This window comes from Gorilla gorilla, chromosome 10 (genome assembly GCF_029281585.2).
Source record: "Gorilla gorilla gorilla isolate KB3781 chromosome 10, NHGRI_mGorGor1-v2.1_pri, whole genome shotgun sequence".
NCBI classification, from domain to species: Eukaryota; Metazoa; Chordata; class Mammalia; order Primates; family Hominidae; genus Gorilla; species Gorilla gorilla.
The window spans coordinates 131487807-131507506 of NC_073234.2; the positions used below are offsets into that span (position 1 = coordinate 131487807).

The following is a 19700-nucleotide window of genomic DNA, read 5'->3' on the forward strand; positions in this document are numbered from 1 at the left end:
TGATTTCAAACATTTGGTAAGACTACTTCTTTAAAATTAGAAAACAGCTGATGTCATTATTTTAGGGGTAAAATCAGTATATGATATGACATTTCTTATATTGCCATTATGTAGAAAGATTTATAGTAGAAACACCTACCTTATTTAATGCAAATTGTGTATATAAAAACTGATTCATAAATATTTGATTGGCAAGCTTTCTCTAGTACAAGAAATTACCAACATCATAAAAAATTATCCTTAATTTTTTCTAAATATTACTACCACCAGTTTCACTACTAATAGCAAACAGCTACCATTACACAATAACCAGATGTTAGGTTCTGTATTAGCTACTTTATTTATGCTATCTTATTCAATACCATAAAATTCATCACAAAAAAGGCAAGCTTAAGTGAGTAATTTTAAGCTTAACAGAATTTATGTAATCTTTTTCTTAACATTTTAAATTGTTTCCTTAAACTAATGAGGAAAAAAATGTTAGAAAAAAAAGTGTAAAGTCAACCAAAAGCAAAAATATGAAACTGTATTCTTAACCATCTTTCCAGAAATGAATATTCTTGTCGAAAGAGAAATGTTCTGAAATCTAACTCTAATCTACAATGCTTTCCCCCTGCTGCCAAGTTGCTACACAGATGCCACAGTCAGAAAATTTTACCAAGTGTGATCACACTTTTCAAAGAAAGGACCCCATTTACTAACAGCACACTATGAATCAAACAGGCAGCCATCCCTCAATCGCCTCCATTCCCCTTACAATCCTATCATCTGCCTTTCAGCCTTGTTTGGTCACCTCCCAGACCTTCCTTCCTCTTACTGGTCTGTCTCACTTCTCATCATCCTACCTCATTCTGCAAAAAAAGTTCATAAGGGCTGTTAAGAAACATTTGTATAGAGCACTAAAAGTGCATCAGGAAAAGGTTTTATATAAATGTTAACTCCAAATATATAATAAAGATCTTTTATGTCTATACATTTTTTAAAAGATGGTACCCTCCTTGACAAAGGATGGTATGCAACGTCAAGTTTTACATCCTAAAATACGTATCAGGTTCCCCTCCCAGTAGTACAAAGTAGTTCCTTCCACTCCAACATGACACTCCCTTTAAATAACAACTATAAATTATGAAGAAGATATTAAAATCTGCAAAAACCTGAGTTACCAAATGCAGGAAGATCCTGGGGGAGGGGCAAGAGTTTACCACCAGAAGGAGGAAATGGCACTGAATCAATCATCCTCATTCTCATCACAGTTGTCCACCTACCCCTCCACCCCCCTTTTTAAACAGTTTGTAGCATAGGGCAGACTGAACCACAATAGCTAAAACTAACAGAAACCCGACCTTGATTCTTAGTGGCAAAGAACCAGAGGACTGAGTTAAAGAGACCACAGCTGCTGAAAATGAGAATAGAAATTCTGGAAAGAAGAGAATCAAAGACACAAACTCTGCCCAAATCTCTGGCCAATTCCTACACTATGTGCATGGTGCAGGCTCTCAACAGCCCTCGGAAGGCTAAAACAGTGGTTTTCAACCAGGGGTGACTTGCCCTCCCAAGGAAAATCTGGCACTATCTGGAGACATTTTGGGTTGTCACGACTGAGGGAGGAGGGTGTGACTGGCATCAGGTAGGGAGAGATCAGGGATGCTGCTGAAAATCCTACAATGCACAGGAAAGCTCTCACAATTATCCAGCCTATGAATCAACAGTGCCAAGGCTGAGAAACCCTAGGATAAAAGAAGTAAAGAAATTTCAGCTTCTGCCCACCACAAAAGAGACAATAGTTTGGAATCTGAATTCAGCCAAAGTTAACCCCTTGCTTAAAAAAGAAAGAAAAGAAAAGAAAAGAGGAGAGGGGAGGGGTGGGGAGGGGAGACCAAAATTCAGCCAAAATTAACTCCTTGCTTAAAAAAGAAAAAAAAAAGGAGAAAAGAAAAGGCCAAATCAACAACACGTTCAAAGATAACAGAATCCAGAGTTTCCATACTATATCATTGTTCAGAATATAATTCAAAATTATTCAACATATGAAAAAACAAGAAAAATCTAACCCATATTCAAGAGAAAACACAACCAATAGAGAAAAATCCAGATTTTTTTTAGTAGCAAAAATCTGTAAGCAATTATTGTAAGCAGCTTAAGGACATAAAGGAAAATGTGCTCACAATGAATAAACAAATACAAAATGACAGCTGAGAAATGGAAATGATAAAAAAGGTCCAATGGAAATTATGGAACTGAAAATGACATTATCGAAAATAAAATATACACTTTCCAGTTATTTAAATCTTCTTTTAAAATCTGCCTTCTTTTATGTCCACACCATAGTAATGTTCACTAAATTCTTTTCTATAAAGATGGGATCTCACTGTGTCGCCCAGGCTGGACTTGAACTCCTGAACTCCTGGGCTCAAGCAATCCTCCTGCCTCAGTCTCTCAACTAGCTACGACTATATGCATATGCCACAGCACCCGGCGATTTTCACTAAGTCTTGACTATAATAATATAAACCAGAAACTAAATGGAAATGAAAAGGATGATATCATCTAAACATTTGATATTATTAAATCAATGGGTTCAGTCTGAAAACATACCGTAAGTATTACAGTATCCTTTTAGGATTAGTAATAGAGGTGGCAGAAATATGTGGTAGACTATAACAGGAATTCATAAGTAATAATCTCCAGATTCTTAAATTTTTAAGCCACACTGGAAAATTAATTTATACTTAGTACAGCTGAAATTTTCCAAATTAAAATTAAGACAACATTCCCCTCTCGCCTACACAGATGAACTGTTTTCTCATTTTGTAAATAAATACAAAATAAATGTGGAAATGAAAAAATATAGTAATAGCATAAAAATAGGAGCAGTCATTTCCCTCAGACAAGTCTGTTTTTAACTTGCCATAAAATTCCCCCCATGTTACTGATGCCATGAAAAAAGAATGGAAACAACCTTCCAGGCATATTCATTTTTACACTTTCTCTAAATTCTAAGATACTTCAGCAAAGTATGCCAAATTTAGCTACATTTACAAAGCAGAGGATAAGACATTCCTTTTTAAATGTAGTCAACTTCTAGAGTAATCCGTTTCATTAATCTATGAGAATGATCTAGTTGATATACTGCAATATCATTCTATGGTACTTAGGCTCAGTCTATTATTTGGTCAGAAAAACATACCATGAACAACATCCTAAATGAGGCTGAGATATGAGTAAACTGAACAGTACTTCCCTCACGCTACCAAAAGGTTAAACTTTGAACCTTTATTCATTCATGCTCTGAAGCTTCAACTGACTTTGTTTCCAACAGGGAAAGTGGCTTTTGGCTAAGACACCTTAAGCAAAGGTGAACAGGTGGTCACCTCTGTAATAAAAACTGAAATTAACACCTCAACTCCCATTTGGAACCTACAATTTCTCCTCCCATTTCTTGATCTGATTATGAGTATCGTTACTCAAGTTAACATAATCCTTCCCTCTCTACAAACATGTTCTTTTAAAATTTTCCAACTCTTGGGAAGAATGATATCAAATCTCTTGCAGTGGTGAATACGAGAGTTACTTTCTGCTTACAGCAGAACTAAATACAATGAAGGTAACATGCTCTGAGTGGTAGAGAAAAAAAGAATAAAAGATATGGATATATACAGAGACATACATGGATAGGACATGTCCAGACTTCACCAACTTCACTTCACTTAGAGAATCAGATAATCAGAAAGCTACAAGACAATTTAGAAATAAATGCTAAAACTGAAGTCCCAAAGGATTCACTAAGTCCCACAAGGTCAAATAGTTAATGGAAGATCATCTATATTTCCAGATGAACGGTCTATTGAACAAGGAGAGATTTGTTTTGAGCTTAGTTTCAGTTATTTAGCAGGAATTTAAAAAGGAATTACAATAATGGTATTCTCTCAACCTCTCCAGTATATTAAAAAACAAGGTATAGGTCAGGCGCAGTGGCTGACGCCTGTAATCCCAGCACTTTGGGAGGCCAAGGCAGGTGGATCACGTGAGGTCAAGAGTTCGAGACTAGCCTGGCCAACATGGTGAAATCCCGTCTCTACTAAAAATACAAAATTAGCCAGGTGTGGTGATGCATGCCTGTGATCCCAGCTACTTGGGAGGCTAAGGCAGGAGAATTGTTTGAACCTGGAGGACACTGCAGTGAGCTGACATCGCACCTGTGCACTCCAGCCTGGGTGACAGAGCGGAACTCTGTCTCAAAAAAAAAAAAAAAAAAAAAAAGAATTAAAAAACAAGGTATATCTTTTACTATAAAAAAGAATTTAAAAAACAAGGTATATCTTTTACTATAAGGTATTTTCAATCCTTCTTGAAAATAGCACATATTTAAATATATTTTACTTTAAAGTGTAAAAATCAATAATTATTGTTGACATATACTGTTTAGACCACTAATAGCACAAATGAAAAATAAAAACTAACAGTCATAACTTCTTTTAAGTTATTAAGAAAAAAAGGAAAAACTAGAAGAGTTAGATAGAAAGCAAATACTGTATTTAACTATCATCATCTCTGGCTGAAGTGGTCTTTCAATTTAACATTCCCCTATATATGTTTATGAAACTACAGAGCAAAGTACCTGGTACACAGAAGATACTTTTTAAAATTATAGCTACCACTATTAAGCTTTATCACAAGCCCTTATTAAGTGTTTGTCTGCTCCCTTCCTGGAATCAACAGTTTTGTGTTTTGCAGCTACTTGTAAAAAATACTGCAAGAGCTCTACATTCAGTATCTTCACTTCAACTCCCATTTATAATGCAAGCTACTGCAATCTGAATTTCACCACTTGAAACTGCCAATGTTATAGTCACAATGACTACATAATTGCCAAATCTAATAGTCTTTATAGTACATGTTTTACATGCCTCTATGGCAGACACAGCTGATCAATCTTGAAACTTTAAAATTCCATGGTTCTGGTAACACCAGTCTCTCTTGGTTCTCATTTCCAGTTGACTCTTCAGTCTCCTTTATGTATTCTTGTTTCTGTACCCATTCTACAAATGTTGATGATCCCCAAGACTCTAACTTCATCCCTCTTCTCACTTTTCACACAATCCCCAAATATATTCAAATGGCAGAATACTGTAACTCCCTCAGATAGACTCTCAGAAAATGACTAAATACTTTATAGAGCTACAAAAAAAAGCTGTAAAACTATTATACATGATTATGTAAGTCCAAATTGTCCCATTAATATTTATCTATGGACTTCCCATCAGCAAGCCCTTATTAACAGATAGGCACCACATGTGCAAAGTAAATTTATGAGTAAAACAGAAAAAATCATAGATAGCTACTGATCTCATTTTTCTGGACACTAAAAAGAGGCTTGCTTTACCGTTCACACTTGAAGTGTCTGCTCACCTTCTAGACTAGGGATCTCTTCTCCGCCTTCTTATCTGGGCATCTCTAAAAGCTAAATAACACAGATGACTGGGCTATAACAGAGTCTGGGGAAAAAGAGGAGGATGGAGAGAAGGCGTACCACTCAAGAACAGGGCAGGTTTGCCCATGAGTCAGTGATAGCTAATTAATTCAGAAAATGGAATAGCAGGTTGTTATCTTTGAGGAGATAAAGGGGAGGATGAAGAAAGGAAAGGAAGGGAAAGTTTCAAAATACTAAATATGGTTCTCCTACATCAAAACATTTCTGGTATGAGCTAATAATGTATTGTTACACAAAATACACGCTTTGCTATTAAACCAAAAAACGTATTTACATTTCTTAAATATATATGTTAGGTAATGTAAGAAAATAAAAAAGAAGTTTTAAAAAGTCTGAAGTTAAGAGGAGAGAAGACAAAAACCATAGTTAAAGTAATATACTTTCAGTGTGTATGGGTATATGTGTGGTGTGGGGGAGGTGTGCACATGTGCTATCAGCACATACAAAAGTAATTAGAATATCTGAAAACATGTGATGCTCTCTGGAGTATCACCCAAGCACAGAGTAGATTTGCCCAAGAGCCAGTGACAGCAAATTAACTCAGAAAATGAATTAGCAAGTTACTATTTTTGTTAACTTAGCTTCTGTATACCTGATACCAGAAAAGATCAAAGGCCCACTGTTATTGAGGGCAATAAACTGTTTCCTAAAAATGACATTCAAAGACTAAAGTATATAGATTTCAAATTCTCCAGTAATAAAACGTGGATTGAGATTACATTAGAAAACAAATGCCTTCCCAAGAGAGAGAACCTGCATGATTGGAATAACTTCCAAATGATTTTCACTGGTTTGTTTTAAAACATATTCTGAATGCAAAAGCTTTTTTTCAAGTTCAACCTAGACCTTAGAAAACAGAAATTTTGTATGTTTGATTTTAGTTGTCACCACTCAAGGGCAAACCCAAAGTTGTATTTTCTACTTATTCTTTTCCCAAGGATATGAATAATAAAAGATGTCAATATAGAGAAAAAATTATACTGAATGAATTTCTATGTTTCTAAAACTACCTGATCAAATACATATTTTTAATATATAATATGCAAATAATCTATTTTAGAATTCTCCTGAACATCAACTCATATCAAATATTAAGAACCCTTTTAGGAGTCCATTAGTAAATGAAATCATAGCACAAGAACTTTAAAGGAGTACAGAAAGAAATTATAGCACAAAAAATCATATGCTATTATTCTAACAGGGAGAACTCATTCATCAGTATTTTTTCACCACGATTAGAATATCTAAAATATGCAGTATGAGAAATCAGTAATACTAATAATCAGTAATGCTAGTAATCCTAGCATATACTATCTATATGCTAAGATTATCAATATTATATATAGATACTATATGCTAGTATTACACTATACTTGGAAATAAGAGCTTTTCTAAAACATAAATTTGTACATTTAATTTGTTTAGCACTGGGCAACAGGTTTTCCTCTCCATTAGCCACTAAATGGATCTGTACCAATGTACCAAAAAAGACACAATTACACTTAAGAAAAATTAATTTAATTCATTTCTCTCTCTCAACTAAATTATAAACTGCCACATAAATCATCTAATTTAATCTTCACTATAACCCTCTAAGACATTATGATTTTCAACTCAATAATAATAAAAATTCAGCTGAGATAAACTTTGTCCAAAATCTAACTTGCAAGTGGAAGAATAAGATGTGAACCCGATTCTCTTCTAATGCTAAATGCTCTCCTTCACAGCATGACTGTCCATTTAAAACTGTCCAACTCAGGCATGACTACTGAGATCCTATTTCAACATCTACCAAGAGGCTCTATTTTCCACTCAGAGAATAAAAGGAGGAAAAGTCATCATACCTAATAAAGTTTTATTAAAGCAAACGCCAATTTTTAAATTCATCTTTGGTTTAAATGTTTTCTAATTGTTAAGCTTTTCTGAAATACTGTTTCAAAATAATTTACATTTCTGCACTGAAGGAAAACAAAGTCCCATATTCAATCATGAACATAAAGTCTAAAATCCATTCAATTACAGTGTTCATATATCAGCAGCCTCCCATTTATATTGAATCAAATTCCCAAATACATTACATGCATTATTTACATCAGGCTTGCTAAAGTTATGAAGATTTTTGGAGCCAAAATGAGTGTAAAGATATACAAACTCTATATAAAATAGGCTGATAACTGTATTTGACTTTTTAACATTATTTTTTACTATTAACATACTAATTGCTACTCCTTCAATCCCTACTTTTTATCTACATTTCCTCTTCATCCCCAAGTGGCTGTCAAATCATCCTGTATTTTATGGTCTAAAGCTATTTTATGACTAGCTCATTTAACTCACCAGTGACCAGTGACACAACCCATGTTAGGCATGGACAGACGTACTCAGAATGATAAAGAAGGTCACTGGGATAAAGCACTCCATATTTAAGTCTGCAGAGTCATAAACATAAAAGCCAAATTTAAACCACTCAGAAAATTTAAATTTAAGTCCTCTGTAAATTTAAGGAGAATGATAAGATTAAAAGTAAAAACCAAAGGCCAGGCACAGGGGCTCACACCTGTAATCCCAGAACTTTGGGAGGCCAAGGTAGGTGGACTGCTTTGAGCTCAGGAGTTCAAGACCAGCCATGGCAAAACCCTGTCTTTACAAAAAATTTAAAAATGAGCTGGGTGTGGTGGTGTGTGCCTACAGTCCCAGCTACTTGGGAGGCTGAAGTGGGAGGATCGCTTGAACCCGGGAGGCAGAGGTTGCAGTGAGCCGAGATCACGCCACTGGCACTCCTGCCTGGATAACAAAGCAAGACCCTGTCTCAAAAACTTAAAGAAGTAAAAATAAATGAAAGTAAAAACTCATGAAACACATTAGTTAAGCCGAATCTATACATATATATTTATAAGGGGGGAAAAAATCCCATTTCATCAAAGTATCTGTAAACAGAATCAAACTTTCACACACCCATACACATTGCTACTTTTTAAAGGATTTTGAATATACTGAAAAGGAAAATGCTTCAAAGAAGTTTATGGTGATTTGACAAAGAAAACTTCCGGTCCCTAATTTATCTGATTTGAAAATTTTCATAAATTATGTTTGGTGAATGAGAAGATTCCACAACCATTTCATTAAAGATTTAAGGCAGACAGGTTGAGTGAGAAGACTACTAATTAAGTCTCTGCTAGAAACTAGGAAAGTTAAGCAAGCAAAGGTTCCTAATGAGGCAGGAGTTTCCAGCTGAAATTTTGCAACCAAAAGAAAAGGCCTAATCTTAAAACTACTGTGTAAGGCTTCAAGGGCTCTAATCTGCACCCAGTACCTGGGACACTTAGGGCAAGTACACTGATAATAAAACAAAATTTAAATTGAATACCATGCTCATCAATAATGAATATTCACCATCAACTTATGATTCCAACTACATGTATGCTACATTCAGAGGTAGCCAAAGTAAATTTTAAATTCTGAGGGTTTTGTTTTCCGATTCTGGTGTGACTGATCTAAAATTCCATGTCTGTATAGTATCAAGGATTGCATTTAAACACACACATATGATGGCTAAAAGTTTAGGATTGTTTAGGAAAGTAATTCACAGTTCTGGTTTTACAATCGTCAAAGATGTGTCGATCTTCTTTAAGGGGCACCAATGAATTCCACAAAAATTGTCACCATTTCTTCACTGTTTTTAAACTTATTCCATACAACACTTTTAAAAAATCAATGATGAGGCCGGGCGCAATGGCTCGCACCTATAATCCCAGCAGTTTGAGAGGCCAAGGTGGGCAGATGGCTTGAGTTCAGGAGTTCGAGACCAGCCTGGGCAACACAGCAAAATCCCATCTCTACCAAAAATACAAAAAATTAGCCAGGTGTGGTGGCATACACCTGTGGTCCCAGCTACTTGGGAGGCTGAGTTGGGAGGATCACCTGAGCCTGGGAAGTCGAGGCTGAGGTGAGCCAAGATGGCACCACTGTACTCCAGCCTGGGTGAGAGTGAGACACAGCCTCAAAAAAAAAAAAAAAAAAAAAAGTCAAAGATGAGGAAGGAAAATGGAAAATAACAAAACAGATTATCTTAATTCCAAATAGTATAGTAATATGTGGCTTGAACATGAGTATATTGGCAATCGCCTTTCTAATCAATCTTTAATATTGAATATAAATTTAATAATACAGTATTTAAGAACACTGTGATCCAGGAATCTATTTGAGTATATCTAAACTACTAACATTATTAGGAAATAAATAAATCAATAAGCTGTTTACCCACCCACAAGGCCAAAGAAACCAAAAAGCCAAGAGCATTCTAAAGGCTCACCTTTTGTTGACTGGCTTTTCATCCTTTTCGTAGGGTCGGACAAACCATTTCCCAATCCTAACGAAGTTCTTATCCATTAGGCACCTAAAATAATTACATCAAGAATTACTTTTATAGTATCAGTAACAAATTAGTCGCTGAAGCAATACACCAGATGAGATATATCACCAAAAATAAAAACACCACCAATTAAACTATCAAAATGTTTTATCACTTAAAATTTTTAAGTTATACTTTCCGAAAGAACTCTGGGACACTGGGCACAGATTCTTATGCCCACGTAAAAAAGAAAATGTAAACAAAAGTAAGCAAAATAAATTGATGTATTTCTAAAACATCTTATGCTTCAGAATTACTTCAAATAAAATCACGCTTCTGCATAATTTCAATTCTTGCATCATCAAGAATGTTAGGAATACAGCATTTCTTAAGAGAACTTCAGAGATATTCATCCAAGCCACTAACACCCATCTTTCAAGTTTTTTTTTGAGACAGAGTCTCCGTTGCCTAGGCTGGAGGGCAGTGGTGCAATCTTGGCTCACTGCAGCCGCCACCTCCCAGGTTCAAGTGATTCTCCTGTCTCAATCTCCCAGGTAGCTGGAATTATGGGCATGCACCACCATGTCTGGCTAATTTTTGTACTTTTAATAGAGATGGGGTCTCACCACGTTGGCCAGGCTGGTCTCGAATTCCTGGCCTCAAGTGATCCACCCGCCTCAGCCTCCCAAAGTGCTGGGATTATAGGTGTGAGCCATCATGCCCAGCCCATCTTGCAAGTTTTAATGCTGGCTTTTTAAATTTTTTTTTTTTTATTTTTTGGCTTTGCATGTGATAGGCAATACTTTTTACATGACGAGGATCTCAGTGACAAAAATACAGCACAGCTTTATCTTAGGTATTTTCTTTTTGTAGGCACAATAAAGCACTTGATTATGGCTTTGCAAGAAACAAAGAATTGCAATTGTGTCTTCGATAACGAATATCTGCTTTATTGATATACAAGCAGTGGCCCACTTCTGTTTCCATGCAACTTGTGTATGTCATTTTAATGTCAAATCACAAGGTATTCTAACATGTCTTTTTGAAGACATGTTAAATGGCAAGTGAACCAAACTCTTGTAACAACAATAACATACACAATTCAGCTGAACTGACAACAACACAGAGTTATGATCAAGTTCACTCATGTGCAGGCAAATGACAACTGTATCTTAACTGCCACCTGGCCAACTGCGGATGCTATGGATTGTAAGGAGTATAACTGATTTTAAAAACATAAAAATGAGGCTGGGTGGGTGGCTCATGCCGGTAATCCCAGCACTTTGGGAAGCCGAGGCGGGCAGATCACCTGAGGTCAGGAGTTCGAGACTAGCCTGGCTAACATGGTCAAACCCCGTTTCTACTAAAAATACAAAAAATTAGCTCGGCGTGGTGGTGCACGCCTGTAATCCCAGCTACTCGGGAGGCTGAAGGAAGAGAATCACTTGAACCCGGGAGGCAGAGGTTGCAGTGATCTGAGATCACGCCATTGCACTCCAGCCTGGGCAACGAGAGCGGAACTCCATCTCAAAAAAAAATAAATAAATATAAAAATAAAAATAAAAACAAAAACATAAAAATGGGGGGAAATGGGGAAAATGTGCACATTTGGAACTATTGAAATACAGTTATCTCTAACAGTATTCAGTGAAATCCTACATATTTTGTAAGAAAAGATGTCAGAACACTGAATGTAATTCTTCTATACAAGGTCCTACCTACCAGCAAAAGAGTTATATAGCAATTCTTTATTCCATATTGAGGCAATTCTGCACATGGCTTTTGCCTCTGTAATTTCCCCACCATCAAAGAGGTTGGAAACAATTCAAGCCCTCACCCAACTCATTACAGGTTAGATGGGTTAGTGAATGGTAATAGTTTCTGATGACCACAATGGAACTCCTTTTGGGCAGAGTCAATTCGGAGAACCAATGTACCAAAAAGTCACTGGGCTCCACTGGTTTTACTTAGAAAATAAATTTCTACTGCGATCTTCCACTGTTCACAACGAAGAAAATCATTTTCAGCATAACCAAATCTGTTTTCCTAAGCTTACAAGTTAAAAAAAAAAACGCTTTTTAGGGGTAAGGACTGTGACTCCATTAAATTTAGAATAGGAAATATGGCACACCCACCCAAGGAGGAGGTATTCAAGAAGCAAAACTGAAAAAGCATCTCCATAGTTTATTCACTAGCTAACAGACTTATATTTTTATTAGAGTACATATAAACATATTTCCACTAGAACTCTAGTGTTTAATACCAAGTTTCTGCAATAATATTATCAATAACTGCTACCAGAATCACTATACCACCACTACCTGGTTGATTACCAGGCACAGTACCTTATTTAACTCTTGTAATAGTAATAAAAGATGAGTGTTACAATGGCAATTTTTATAGATGAAGAAGCTGAGGCACAGTGAGAATGTCATCCAGATAATAAACAGCAGAGCTGCACACAAGCCCAGGTATATCTGATCACAGAGCCAGGACATTTAATAATTAGCATATACCAACTCTCATGCTGTCACATTTTCCCAATTCTTTCCTTATTTCTCAAGTCCAAATGTACCTTGTAAATTACAGTCTATTTAACGTGATAATGCTTCGTTATTCTCCAAAAGCCATTGTTACATTGAAGGTATATCTTAAAACTGATAATGCTGAGAATAAAAGCAATAAGACACGTAACAGGTATGGAGTCATGTCAAACACTGAACAGTCTTCCAGTAACACACATCCTCACTTAGTAAATACTGTTTTAAAAAATATTCATTTCCTCATGTCTTGAAGGTCAGAATTCAAAACAAACATTTATTCAGTAACAAATCATAAATTTACAGTGTACAGAAAGAAAAATCCAAGGCTACAGACAGTATAATATGAAATAAAAGCAGATAAAATATCTGTGACTGAAGAGGACAATGTGTGAAAGTTTATTTGTTCTTCTATCAAGTAAAAGTCACAAATTCTATATGCTGGACTTCATTCCAGAAAAAACAAACAAGGTCCGGAGGGTAGAAGAGCAGTGCACAGTCAAGACCACTCAAGGACAAAAGCAAAAGGCAAAAAGGCTGATGAAAACGCTGAGAGTCCAACACTGTGTGAATAGAGCTCCTTGAGTTCCCACTGCAGGTCATATTTCTTCGTCAGGCAATGTCATCAAAAGGTTGTTACACACAAAACAGCCATGGAAAATACCGATGCTTCAAGCTGAAACCATGTGTTTCCAAATAAGAGTCACAAATAACTTACATGATTTTTCATTTGCTAATGAGTTTCTCTGTGATCAATGATTTCCCACACAATGAAAGGAAAACATGACAGCAGAGAATTGCATGAAGTAGTGTTTTTACTCAGTTTTTTAAGTACTGGGACAGAGATGGGAGATACACACACAGTCCCTCCAAGATTAGGCAGTATAGAAGTATTTCCACATGTTTATAGGAGGAAATGAGAGAGAAGGTGTGCCTTTTCTAAGGAAGACCTAATTGATACAAGGGAATATGCTGACTCAACAGTAGCCTATATATAGAGGCACAAAGTCCTTGGTTCTCAAACGTTTTTGGGTCATGGATCTATAGCTTTAAAAAAAAATTGGCTGGGCACAGTGGCTCACCCCTGTAATCCCAGCACTTTGGGAGGCCGAGATGGGTGGATCACCTGAGGTCAGGAGTTTGAGACCAGACTGGCCAACATGGTAAAGCCCCGTCTCTACTAAAAATACAAAAATTTACCCGGGTGTTGTGGTGGGCACCTGTAATCCCACCTACTCGGGAGGCTGGAGCAAGAGAATCGCTTGAACCCAGGAGGTAGAGACAGCAGTGAGCCAAGATCACACCATTGCATTCTGGCCTGGGTGAAAAGAGAGATTCCGTCTCAAAAAAAAAAAAAAAAAATTAATGAGCCAGGCATGGTGGCTCAGGCCTGTAATCCCAGCACTCTGGGGAGCCAAAGTGGAAGAACAGCTTGAGGCCAGGAGTTTGACACCAGACAACATAGTGGAACCCTGTATCTACAAAAAATTACAAAAATTAGCTGGGTGTGGTCATGCACACCTGTAGTCCCAGCTACTCAGGACTCAGGGAGCTGAAGTGGACAGATCACTGGAGCCCAGGAGGTCGAGGCTGCAATGAGCTGTGATGGCACCCCTGCACCCCAGCCTGGATGACAGAGTGAGATCCTGTCTCAAAAACAAAACAACAACAACAAAAATTAATGAAAGCCACTATAAATTCTGTCCTCAGAAAAAATGTGTGAAAGAGCAAAACATCGCACACAATTACACAGGGCTGGTCAACTATGAAGCATGTCCTTGGCTCTGAATTTCCATATTAAATACTACCACTAATATCTATTAACCCTGCTTTGGCCAGAAATCTCTTTCTTCTCCCTTCTCCTCTAATTTGAATTCTATTCATTCTTTCTGTCCCGATCAAGCCTGCACACTACTCTAACATCTACAAATCAGCACTTTCACCACTGAGTTGTAATGATTAAGTTCTACAGCTTTATTCCCCAATAAAACTATCAGTTCTTTGGGAGTACAGACGGTGTGTGTCTGTCTTATCCATTGATAATATTCAACAAATATTTAAGTGCCCACTATGTAACATGCTTAAATGTATGCTCTATATTGGGAGGTGCTCAATAAATATATGAGAAATGAATGCCATATACCAAGGAGTATTTTCCTATTCATAATGTAATGCTGGCATTTTTCTTGTTTATAATCACTAATCACAGGTAGTCTTGTACTGTTATTTGAATTTTCTTATGTGTATGTATTCTCGCTAATACCACAGTGGTGTTTGAGGGGAAAAAATCTACATATTTCAATTCTTTATAGCCCATCGTATCCCACTGAAGATTAAAATCATAGTAGATTCATAGACACTAAAAAATGTTTAGTATGACCAGCACTGCTGCCCAAATGCTTTAATGATATTTTAAAGAACGTAATTTGCAAATCTTTTAATGACAGATAATTCTAAGATATAAAAGTTACATCAGAAATATAATTTCCCCTTTTTTACACTCTATCAAGCTTTGAGGGTCAAAATTTATACTTAACTTCACAAATAAATAAATCAAGCAGACACACTCCATCAGGCAAAAACTGTTTCAAATCAATATCATCATAAATAGTGCTAAGACTATATATCAATTAACCTTGGTTCTCTACTCAGTAATCCCAGTCATTATTATTGAGATTTTCTAAATGACTTCACTATCCAAATATGATATAATGCTGTAAAGTAGTACAATATTATCTGGCAAGATCACTGTGGTGCCAGATTTATAAAATGGTCTTAAAGCAATAGTACTAGGAAATTATTTCTGTTCCCAACCCCCACCACCTCCCCAAAATCACTGTTTCAAAAAGAAAACAGCTGCTGAAAAATGAAAATGAAATCAGGCTGTGTGTATATGTGTACCTAATGTTTCTGTGTCATGCCATATGGCTCTGAATAATTAAGCGTAAATGCAGCCTGATTCCAAAGTTGGCACCCCAAACTCTAATCCCAAAGCCACAGGCAGACCTGACGTAAGATTACAAATGTCACCAGAGCAGCCACAGCCTAGCTCGGGAAGCCATTTCCCAGATGAGACAGTTGGGAGGTATAGAAGGCAGCCCATCACTAGCTCTGTTCTTTTCTGTGCCCTTCAAATTATTTAAGTATGACGGTTTTCATAGATTTCCCTACCATAACCTCAACAAAATTACATCTTCTGTTAATCATCGAGTTACAGAGCATCTCACATAGGCTAAATTTTACATTACTTCATAATAGAGTATCTCCACCAGCCTCAAAGCCTTTTGCTCACCATTCCAATCCAAATCAAATATATATGCAAAGAAGTCTCCTTCCTAGAAACTACAATGCTCCCAATCCCTAACCAAATAAAATAAACCTACATAATCGAGGGGCTGAAGAAACCTTTCCCGAGTAATCCCTATATTTTCTTTATCTTTCTTTTTTTTTTTTTTTTGATACGGAGTCTCACTCTGTCACCCATGCTGGAGTGCAGTGGCGTGATCTTGGCTCACTGCTACCTCTGACTCCCAGGTTCAAGCGATTCTCCTGCCTCAGCCTCCTGAGTAGCTGGGATTACAGACGCGCCCCACCACGCCTAATTTTTGTATTTTTATTAGAGACGGGGTTTCACCATGTTGGTCAGGCTGGTCTTGAACTCCTGATCTTGTGATACGCCTGCCTCAGCCTCCCAAAGTACTGGGAGTAAAGGCATGAGCCATCGCACCAGGCGATCCCTATATTTTCATTACTTTAGGCTACTACTGTGCCCTAGTGGATACAGTCTCCTCTTGCCAAGCAAGCCCTATTAATCCCATCCTCTCTAACATGCCTGTCCGGTTAGCCTCTTTTACAGGCCTGGCCTCACCTGAAATGTCCATTCTAATGTAATTCCAAAAGCTTTATCTCTCCTCTAGTTTTAAACTTTTAATGTCTAATCTCATTCTCCAACTACCAAATAAAATTATGTACTTATTTATTTATGTTTAGAGACAGAGTCTCACTCTGTTGCCCAGGCTGGAGTGCTGTGGCAGATCAGAGCTCACTACAGCCTCAAACTCCTGGGCTGAAGCCATCCTCCTGCCTTGGCCCCACAAATAGCTGGGATTACAAGTGCACATGTCACCACAATCAGCTAATCTTTATTTTTTATTTCTTTAGTTTTAATTTACTTTTATTTTTATTTAGAGATGGGGGTCTCGCTTTGTTGCCCAGCCTGGTCTCAAACTCCTGGCCTCAAGCAATCCTCCTGACTCAGCCTCCTGAGTAGCTGGGCTTAGAGGCACAAGCCGCTGCTCCCAGATCAATTTTGTTTTTTAAATTTAAAGTCTTAATTCCTTCCCTTGACTGAAAAATATTCAGTAAATAGCTACACAGACTGATTAGTCTCAGGGCGAATGTTTCTTTCTAGACATTTACAAATAGACATGTGCTTTCAGTCACTTGTTCTACGATATCTGTACTGTCTCTTTCATTAAAGTATATGCTCCTTAAGTCTAAAGACTCATTCTCCTACTTTCTTTAGAGAAATAAACACTGTTATTTCAATAAAATTGGTATTTATTGATTACTCATTTCTTGCTCCTGTTATCACATTATACCCAACGACTCTCAATGTTACAATGTTACATCACGATTTCTTCAACTAGGGCGGTACATCCCACCATGCTCCAGTGAGTATGTTATTCTGAAATCCCTTCACCACCACATCCAAGGACATCGCTCATTTTCTTTTTTTTTTTTTGAGATGGAGTTTCACTCTTGTCGCCCAGACTGGAGTGCAATGGCACGGTCTCGGCTCACTGCAACCTCCGCCTCCCAGGTTCAAGTGATTCTCCTGCCTCAGTCTCCCAAGTAGCTGGGATTACAGGCATGTGCAACCACACCTGTCTAATTTTGCATTTTTAGTAGAGTCAGAGTTTCATCATGTTGGTCAGGGTGGTCTCAAACTCCTGACCTCAGGTGATCCACCTGTCTCGGCCTCCCAAAGTGCTGGGACTACAGGTGTGAGCCACGTGTCCGGCCTCATTTGCCCTTTGATAATCACCTCTATTGCATCACCTCTATTACAATAACACAACACATTGAAAGATAGGAATAGACAAATATAATGCTATTGTTATCATAATTATAATTCCAATTTTCCCCACATTATTTTCACTGTATATTCCAAGTAAAATATCTTAACTCTAAACACTGAATCTTGGCAAACAGAGCAGCTCTGGGCCAAAGGCAATTTTACAGCTGTGTTATAAACTACCATGGGGTAAATATGCTGACAATCCATTAGTACAGCAGCACCAGCTGACTGCTCTGAAGAGCCATTATGTTTTACAAATGTCAGATACCCACAGATTAAAGTCTCCCTAAGTAAGTATGGACATGATTAAGCATAAAACAGCTTCAAAAGACCCAAGTAATCTTCTCTTGTATGCAAAGCAATCATCTGCATTTTAGAGAAAAAAATGAGCTTTCTATTGAAATTAACATATATTTTATTCTAAAAAGTTAAGAAAATTTAAAGTATACTACTGCACATAATGCCAATTTGACAGCACTGTGTCAGACCTTTCAAGTATTTCTACACAGCTAGAAAAGCGAGATTTTCCTAAGTCCCATATGTGGCACAAATCACTGAAGCAATAAGAAAAACTCTTTTAAGTTTTTGAACTGCACATATTTTCCGGCTTTTTAAAACTTTTACATCCAATATTTTACTTTATTTTGATAGAGTTAGGTGAAAAGGATATGGTATATTATGAAAACTTATACTAACTATCCTAACAAAGTAACAGCCATTAGGTCCGCAATACTAAAAATGCCAAATGAAGAAACTCTTGAAAAATGATTGCAGATTTTTTTTCCCATCGTCTATTGATAGCCAAAGTACTTTTCCCTAAGGAGTGTGAGGCAATCTGAACTTAAAACACAAAGTGTAACCTTTGAGAAGTTAATCATAAATACCTAACAAAATTTCCCTAAATTGAGGACTGATAAAGAACAATCTCAACTGGCGCATTATTAGAAAGGGAGGAAGGATGGAAAGAAGTAGAGAGGACTAGCAGAGACTCTACATAAGTAAAAACTACATTTTATCATTCTGCGCATTTTATCATTCTGTGCATTTTTCCAACAAAAAAAGATAACTGATCATTAAGAAAATAGGAAGCACATTTACTTTTTCAAAAGCAAGGAAAAATAAGTGTAATTGCATGATCTAAAACTGTAAAATTCAGAATGTATACTCTCAGATACTGAAATTCTGACAAATTACAAATAAAAAATGTACCAAAAGAAGCCAATAAGACTCAAAGTTTTAAAAACCAGGTATAAATATAGCCATAGGTATGTTTCAGAAACATATCTGTTTCAGTAACATAACTGGCCAGCTGTCTGGAAGACAGATTACAGTAACAGAAGGGGAAGATAACTCAATTAATAGGTATTAATTGACATATTCTTTTCCCAAAGGTATACTATCCCAATGTGTATACTATATAAATAAATGCTATCCCTTCCTGTCCCACTGATATCAAGCTTGGCCATGTACCTTGGGTATCTTCCTACTGAAAGATGATACCTTGTCATGCATTAGATTTTAAGGTTGGTGCTGAATGTCTTGGCCAATGAAATGTGAGCAGAAATGGGATATACCATTTCCGAGCAAAAGCATTAATGGGCGACCATGTGCTCTGCCACTGCTCTGTGCTCTCTACCATGGGCCCACCAAGTCATACCCAGGAGGGTGCCCTGCCAACATGAGTTGTGGAGGGAAGAGGATATAGTACTATAATCAATTACTCACAATGAACATGCAACATGAGCATGAAATAAACTTCTATTGGATGAGCTAGTAAGATCTTTGAGGTCTTCTGTTACTACAGCATAACTGAGCCTAACCTGACTGAATACTTCATAAAACACTTATGGTATCTTGAAGCAGGCCAAAATGAAGAGAATGGGACTAACTGGATGGACTTCTGGAAGGCTGGCAAGAAAAGGTGGGGAATTCAATATTATATATTAAGAACCACAAACAAAAAAAGAAAAATGCAGGAGGGTCGAGATATCAAAAAGGCCATCACATGGAAGCAGAACTGGTTGCATTATAAATGATCCCAAAGAACAGAGTTAACGAAGAAATGAAAGTTAGAGGAAGACAGGCTTCTGCTCAGTGTAAGACTTCCTAATACTAAGCACTCTTTAAAGATAAAAAGAACTCTTTGGAAAACTGTGCTTACTTAACCAAAAGTATATATTCAGTAAAAAAGATATTATAAGGCTGGGTACAGTGGCTCACGCCTGTAGTCCCAGCACT

General features: G+C 36.9%; 1 protein-coding gene across 3 annotated transcripts in view; it reads right to left on the minus strand.

Moving 5' to 3' along the window:
• MED13L (mediator complex subunit 13L) overlaps positions 1-19700 on the minus strand; it is a 319550-nt gene that overhangs the window by 128838 nt on the left and 171012 nt on the right. For all 3 annotated transcript variants that reach the window (XM_031016665.3, XM_031016664.3, XM_004053954.5), the window contains exon 4: positions 9804-9887. In XM_031016665.3, the coding sequence (XP_030872525.1) occupies positions 9804-9887 (84 nt within the window). The remainder of the gene's footprint in view (positions 1-9803; positions 9888-19700) is intronic.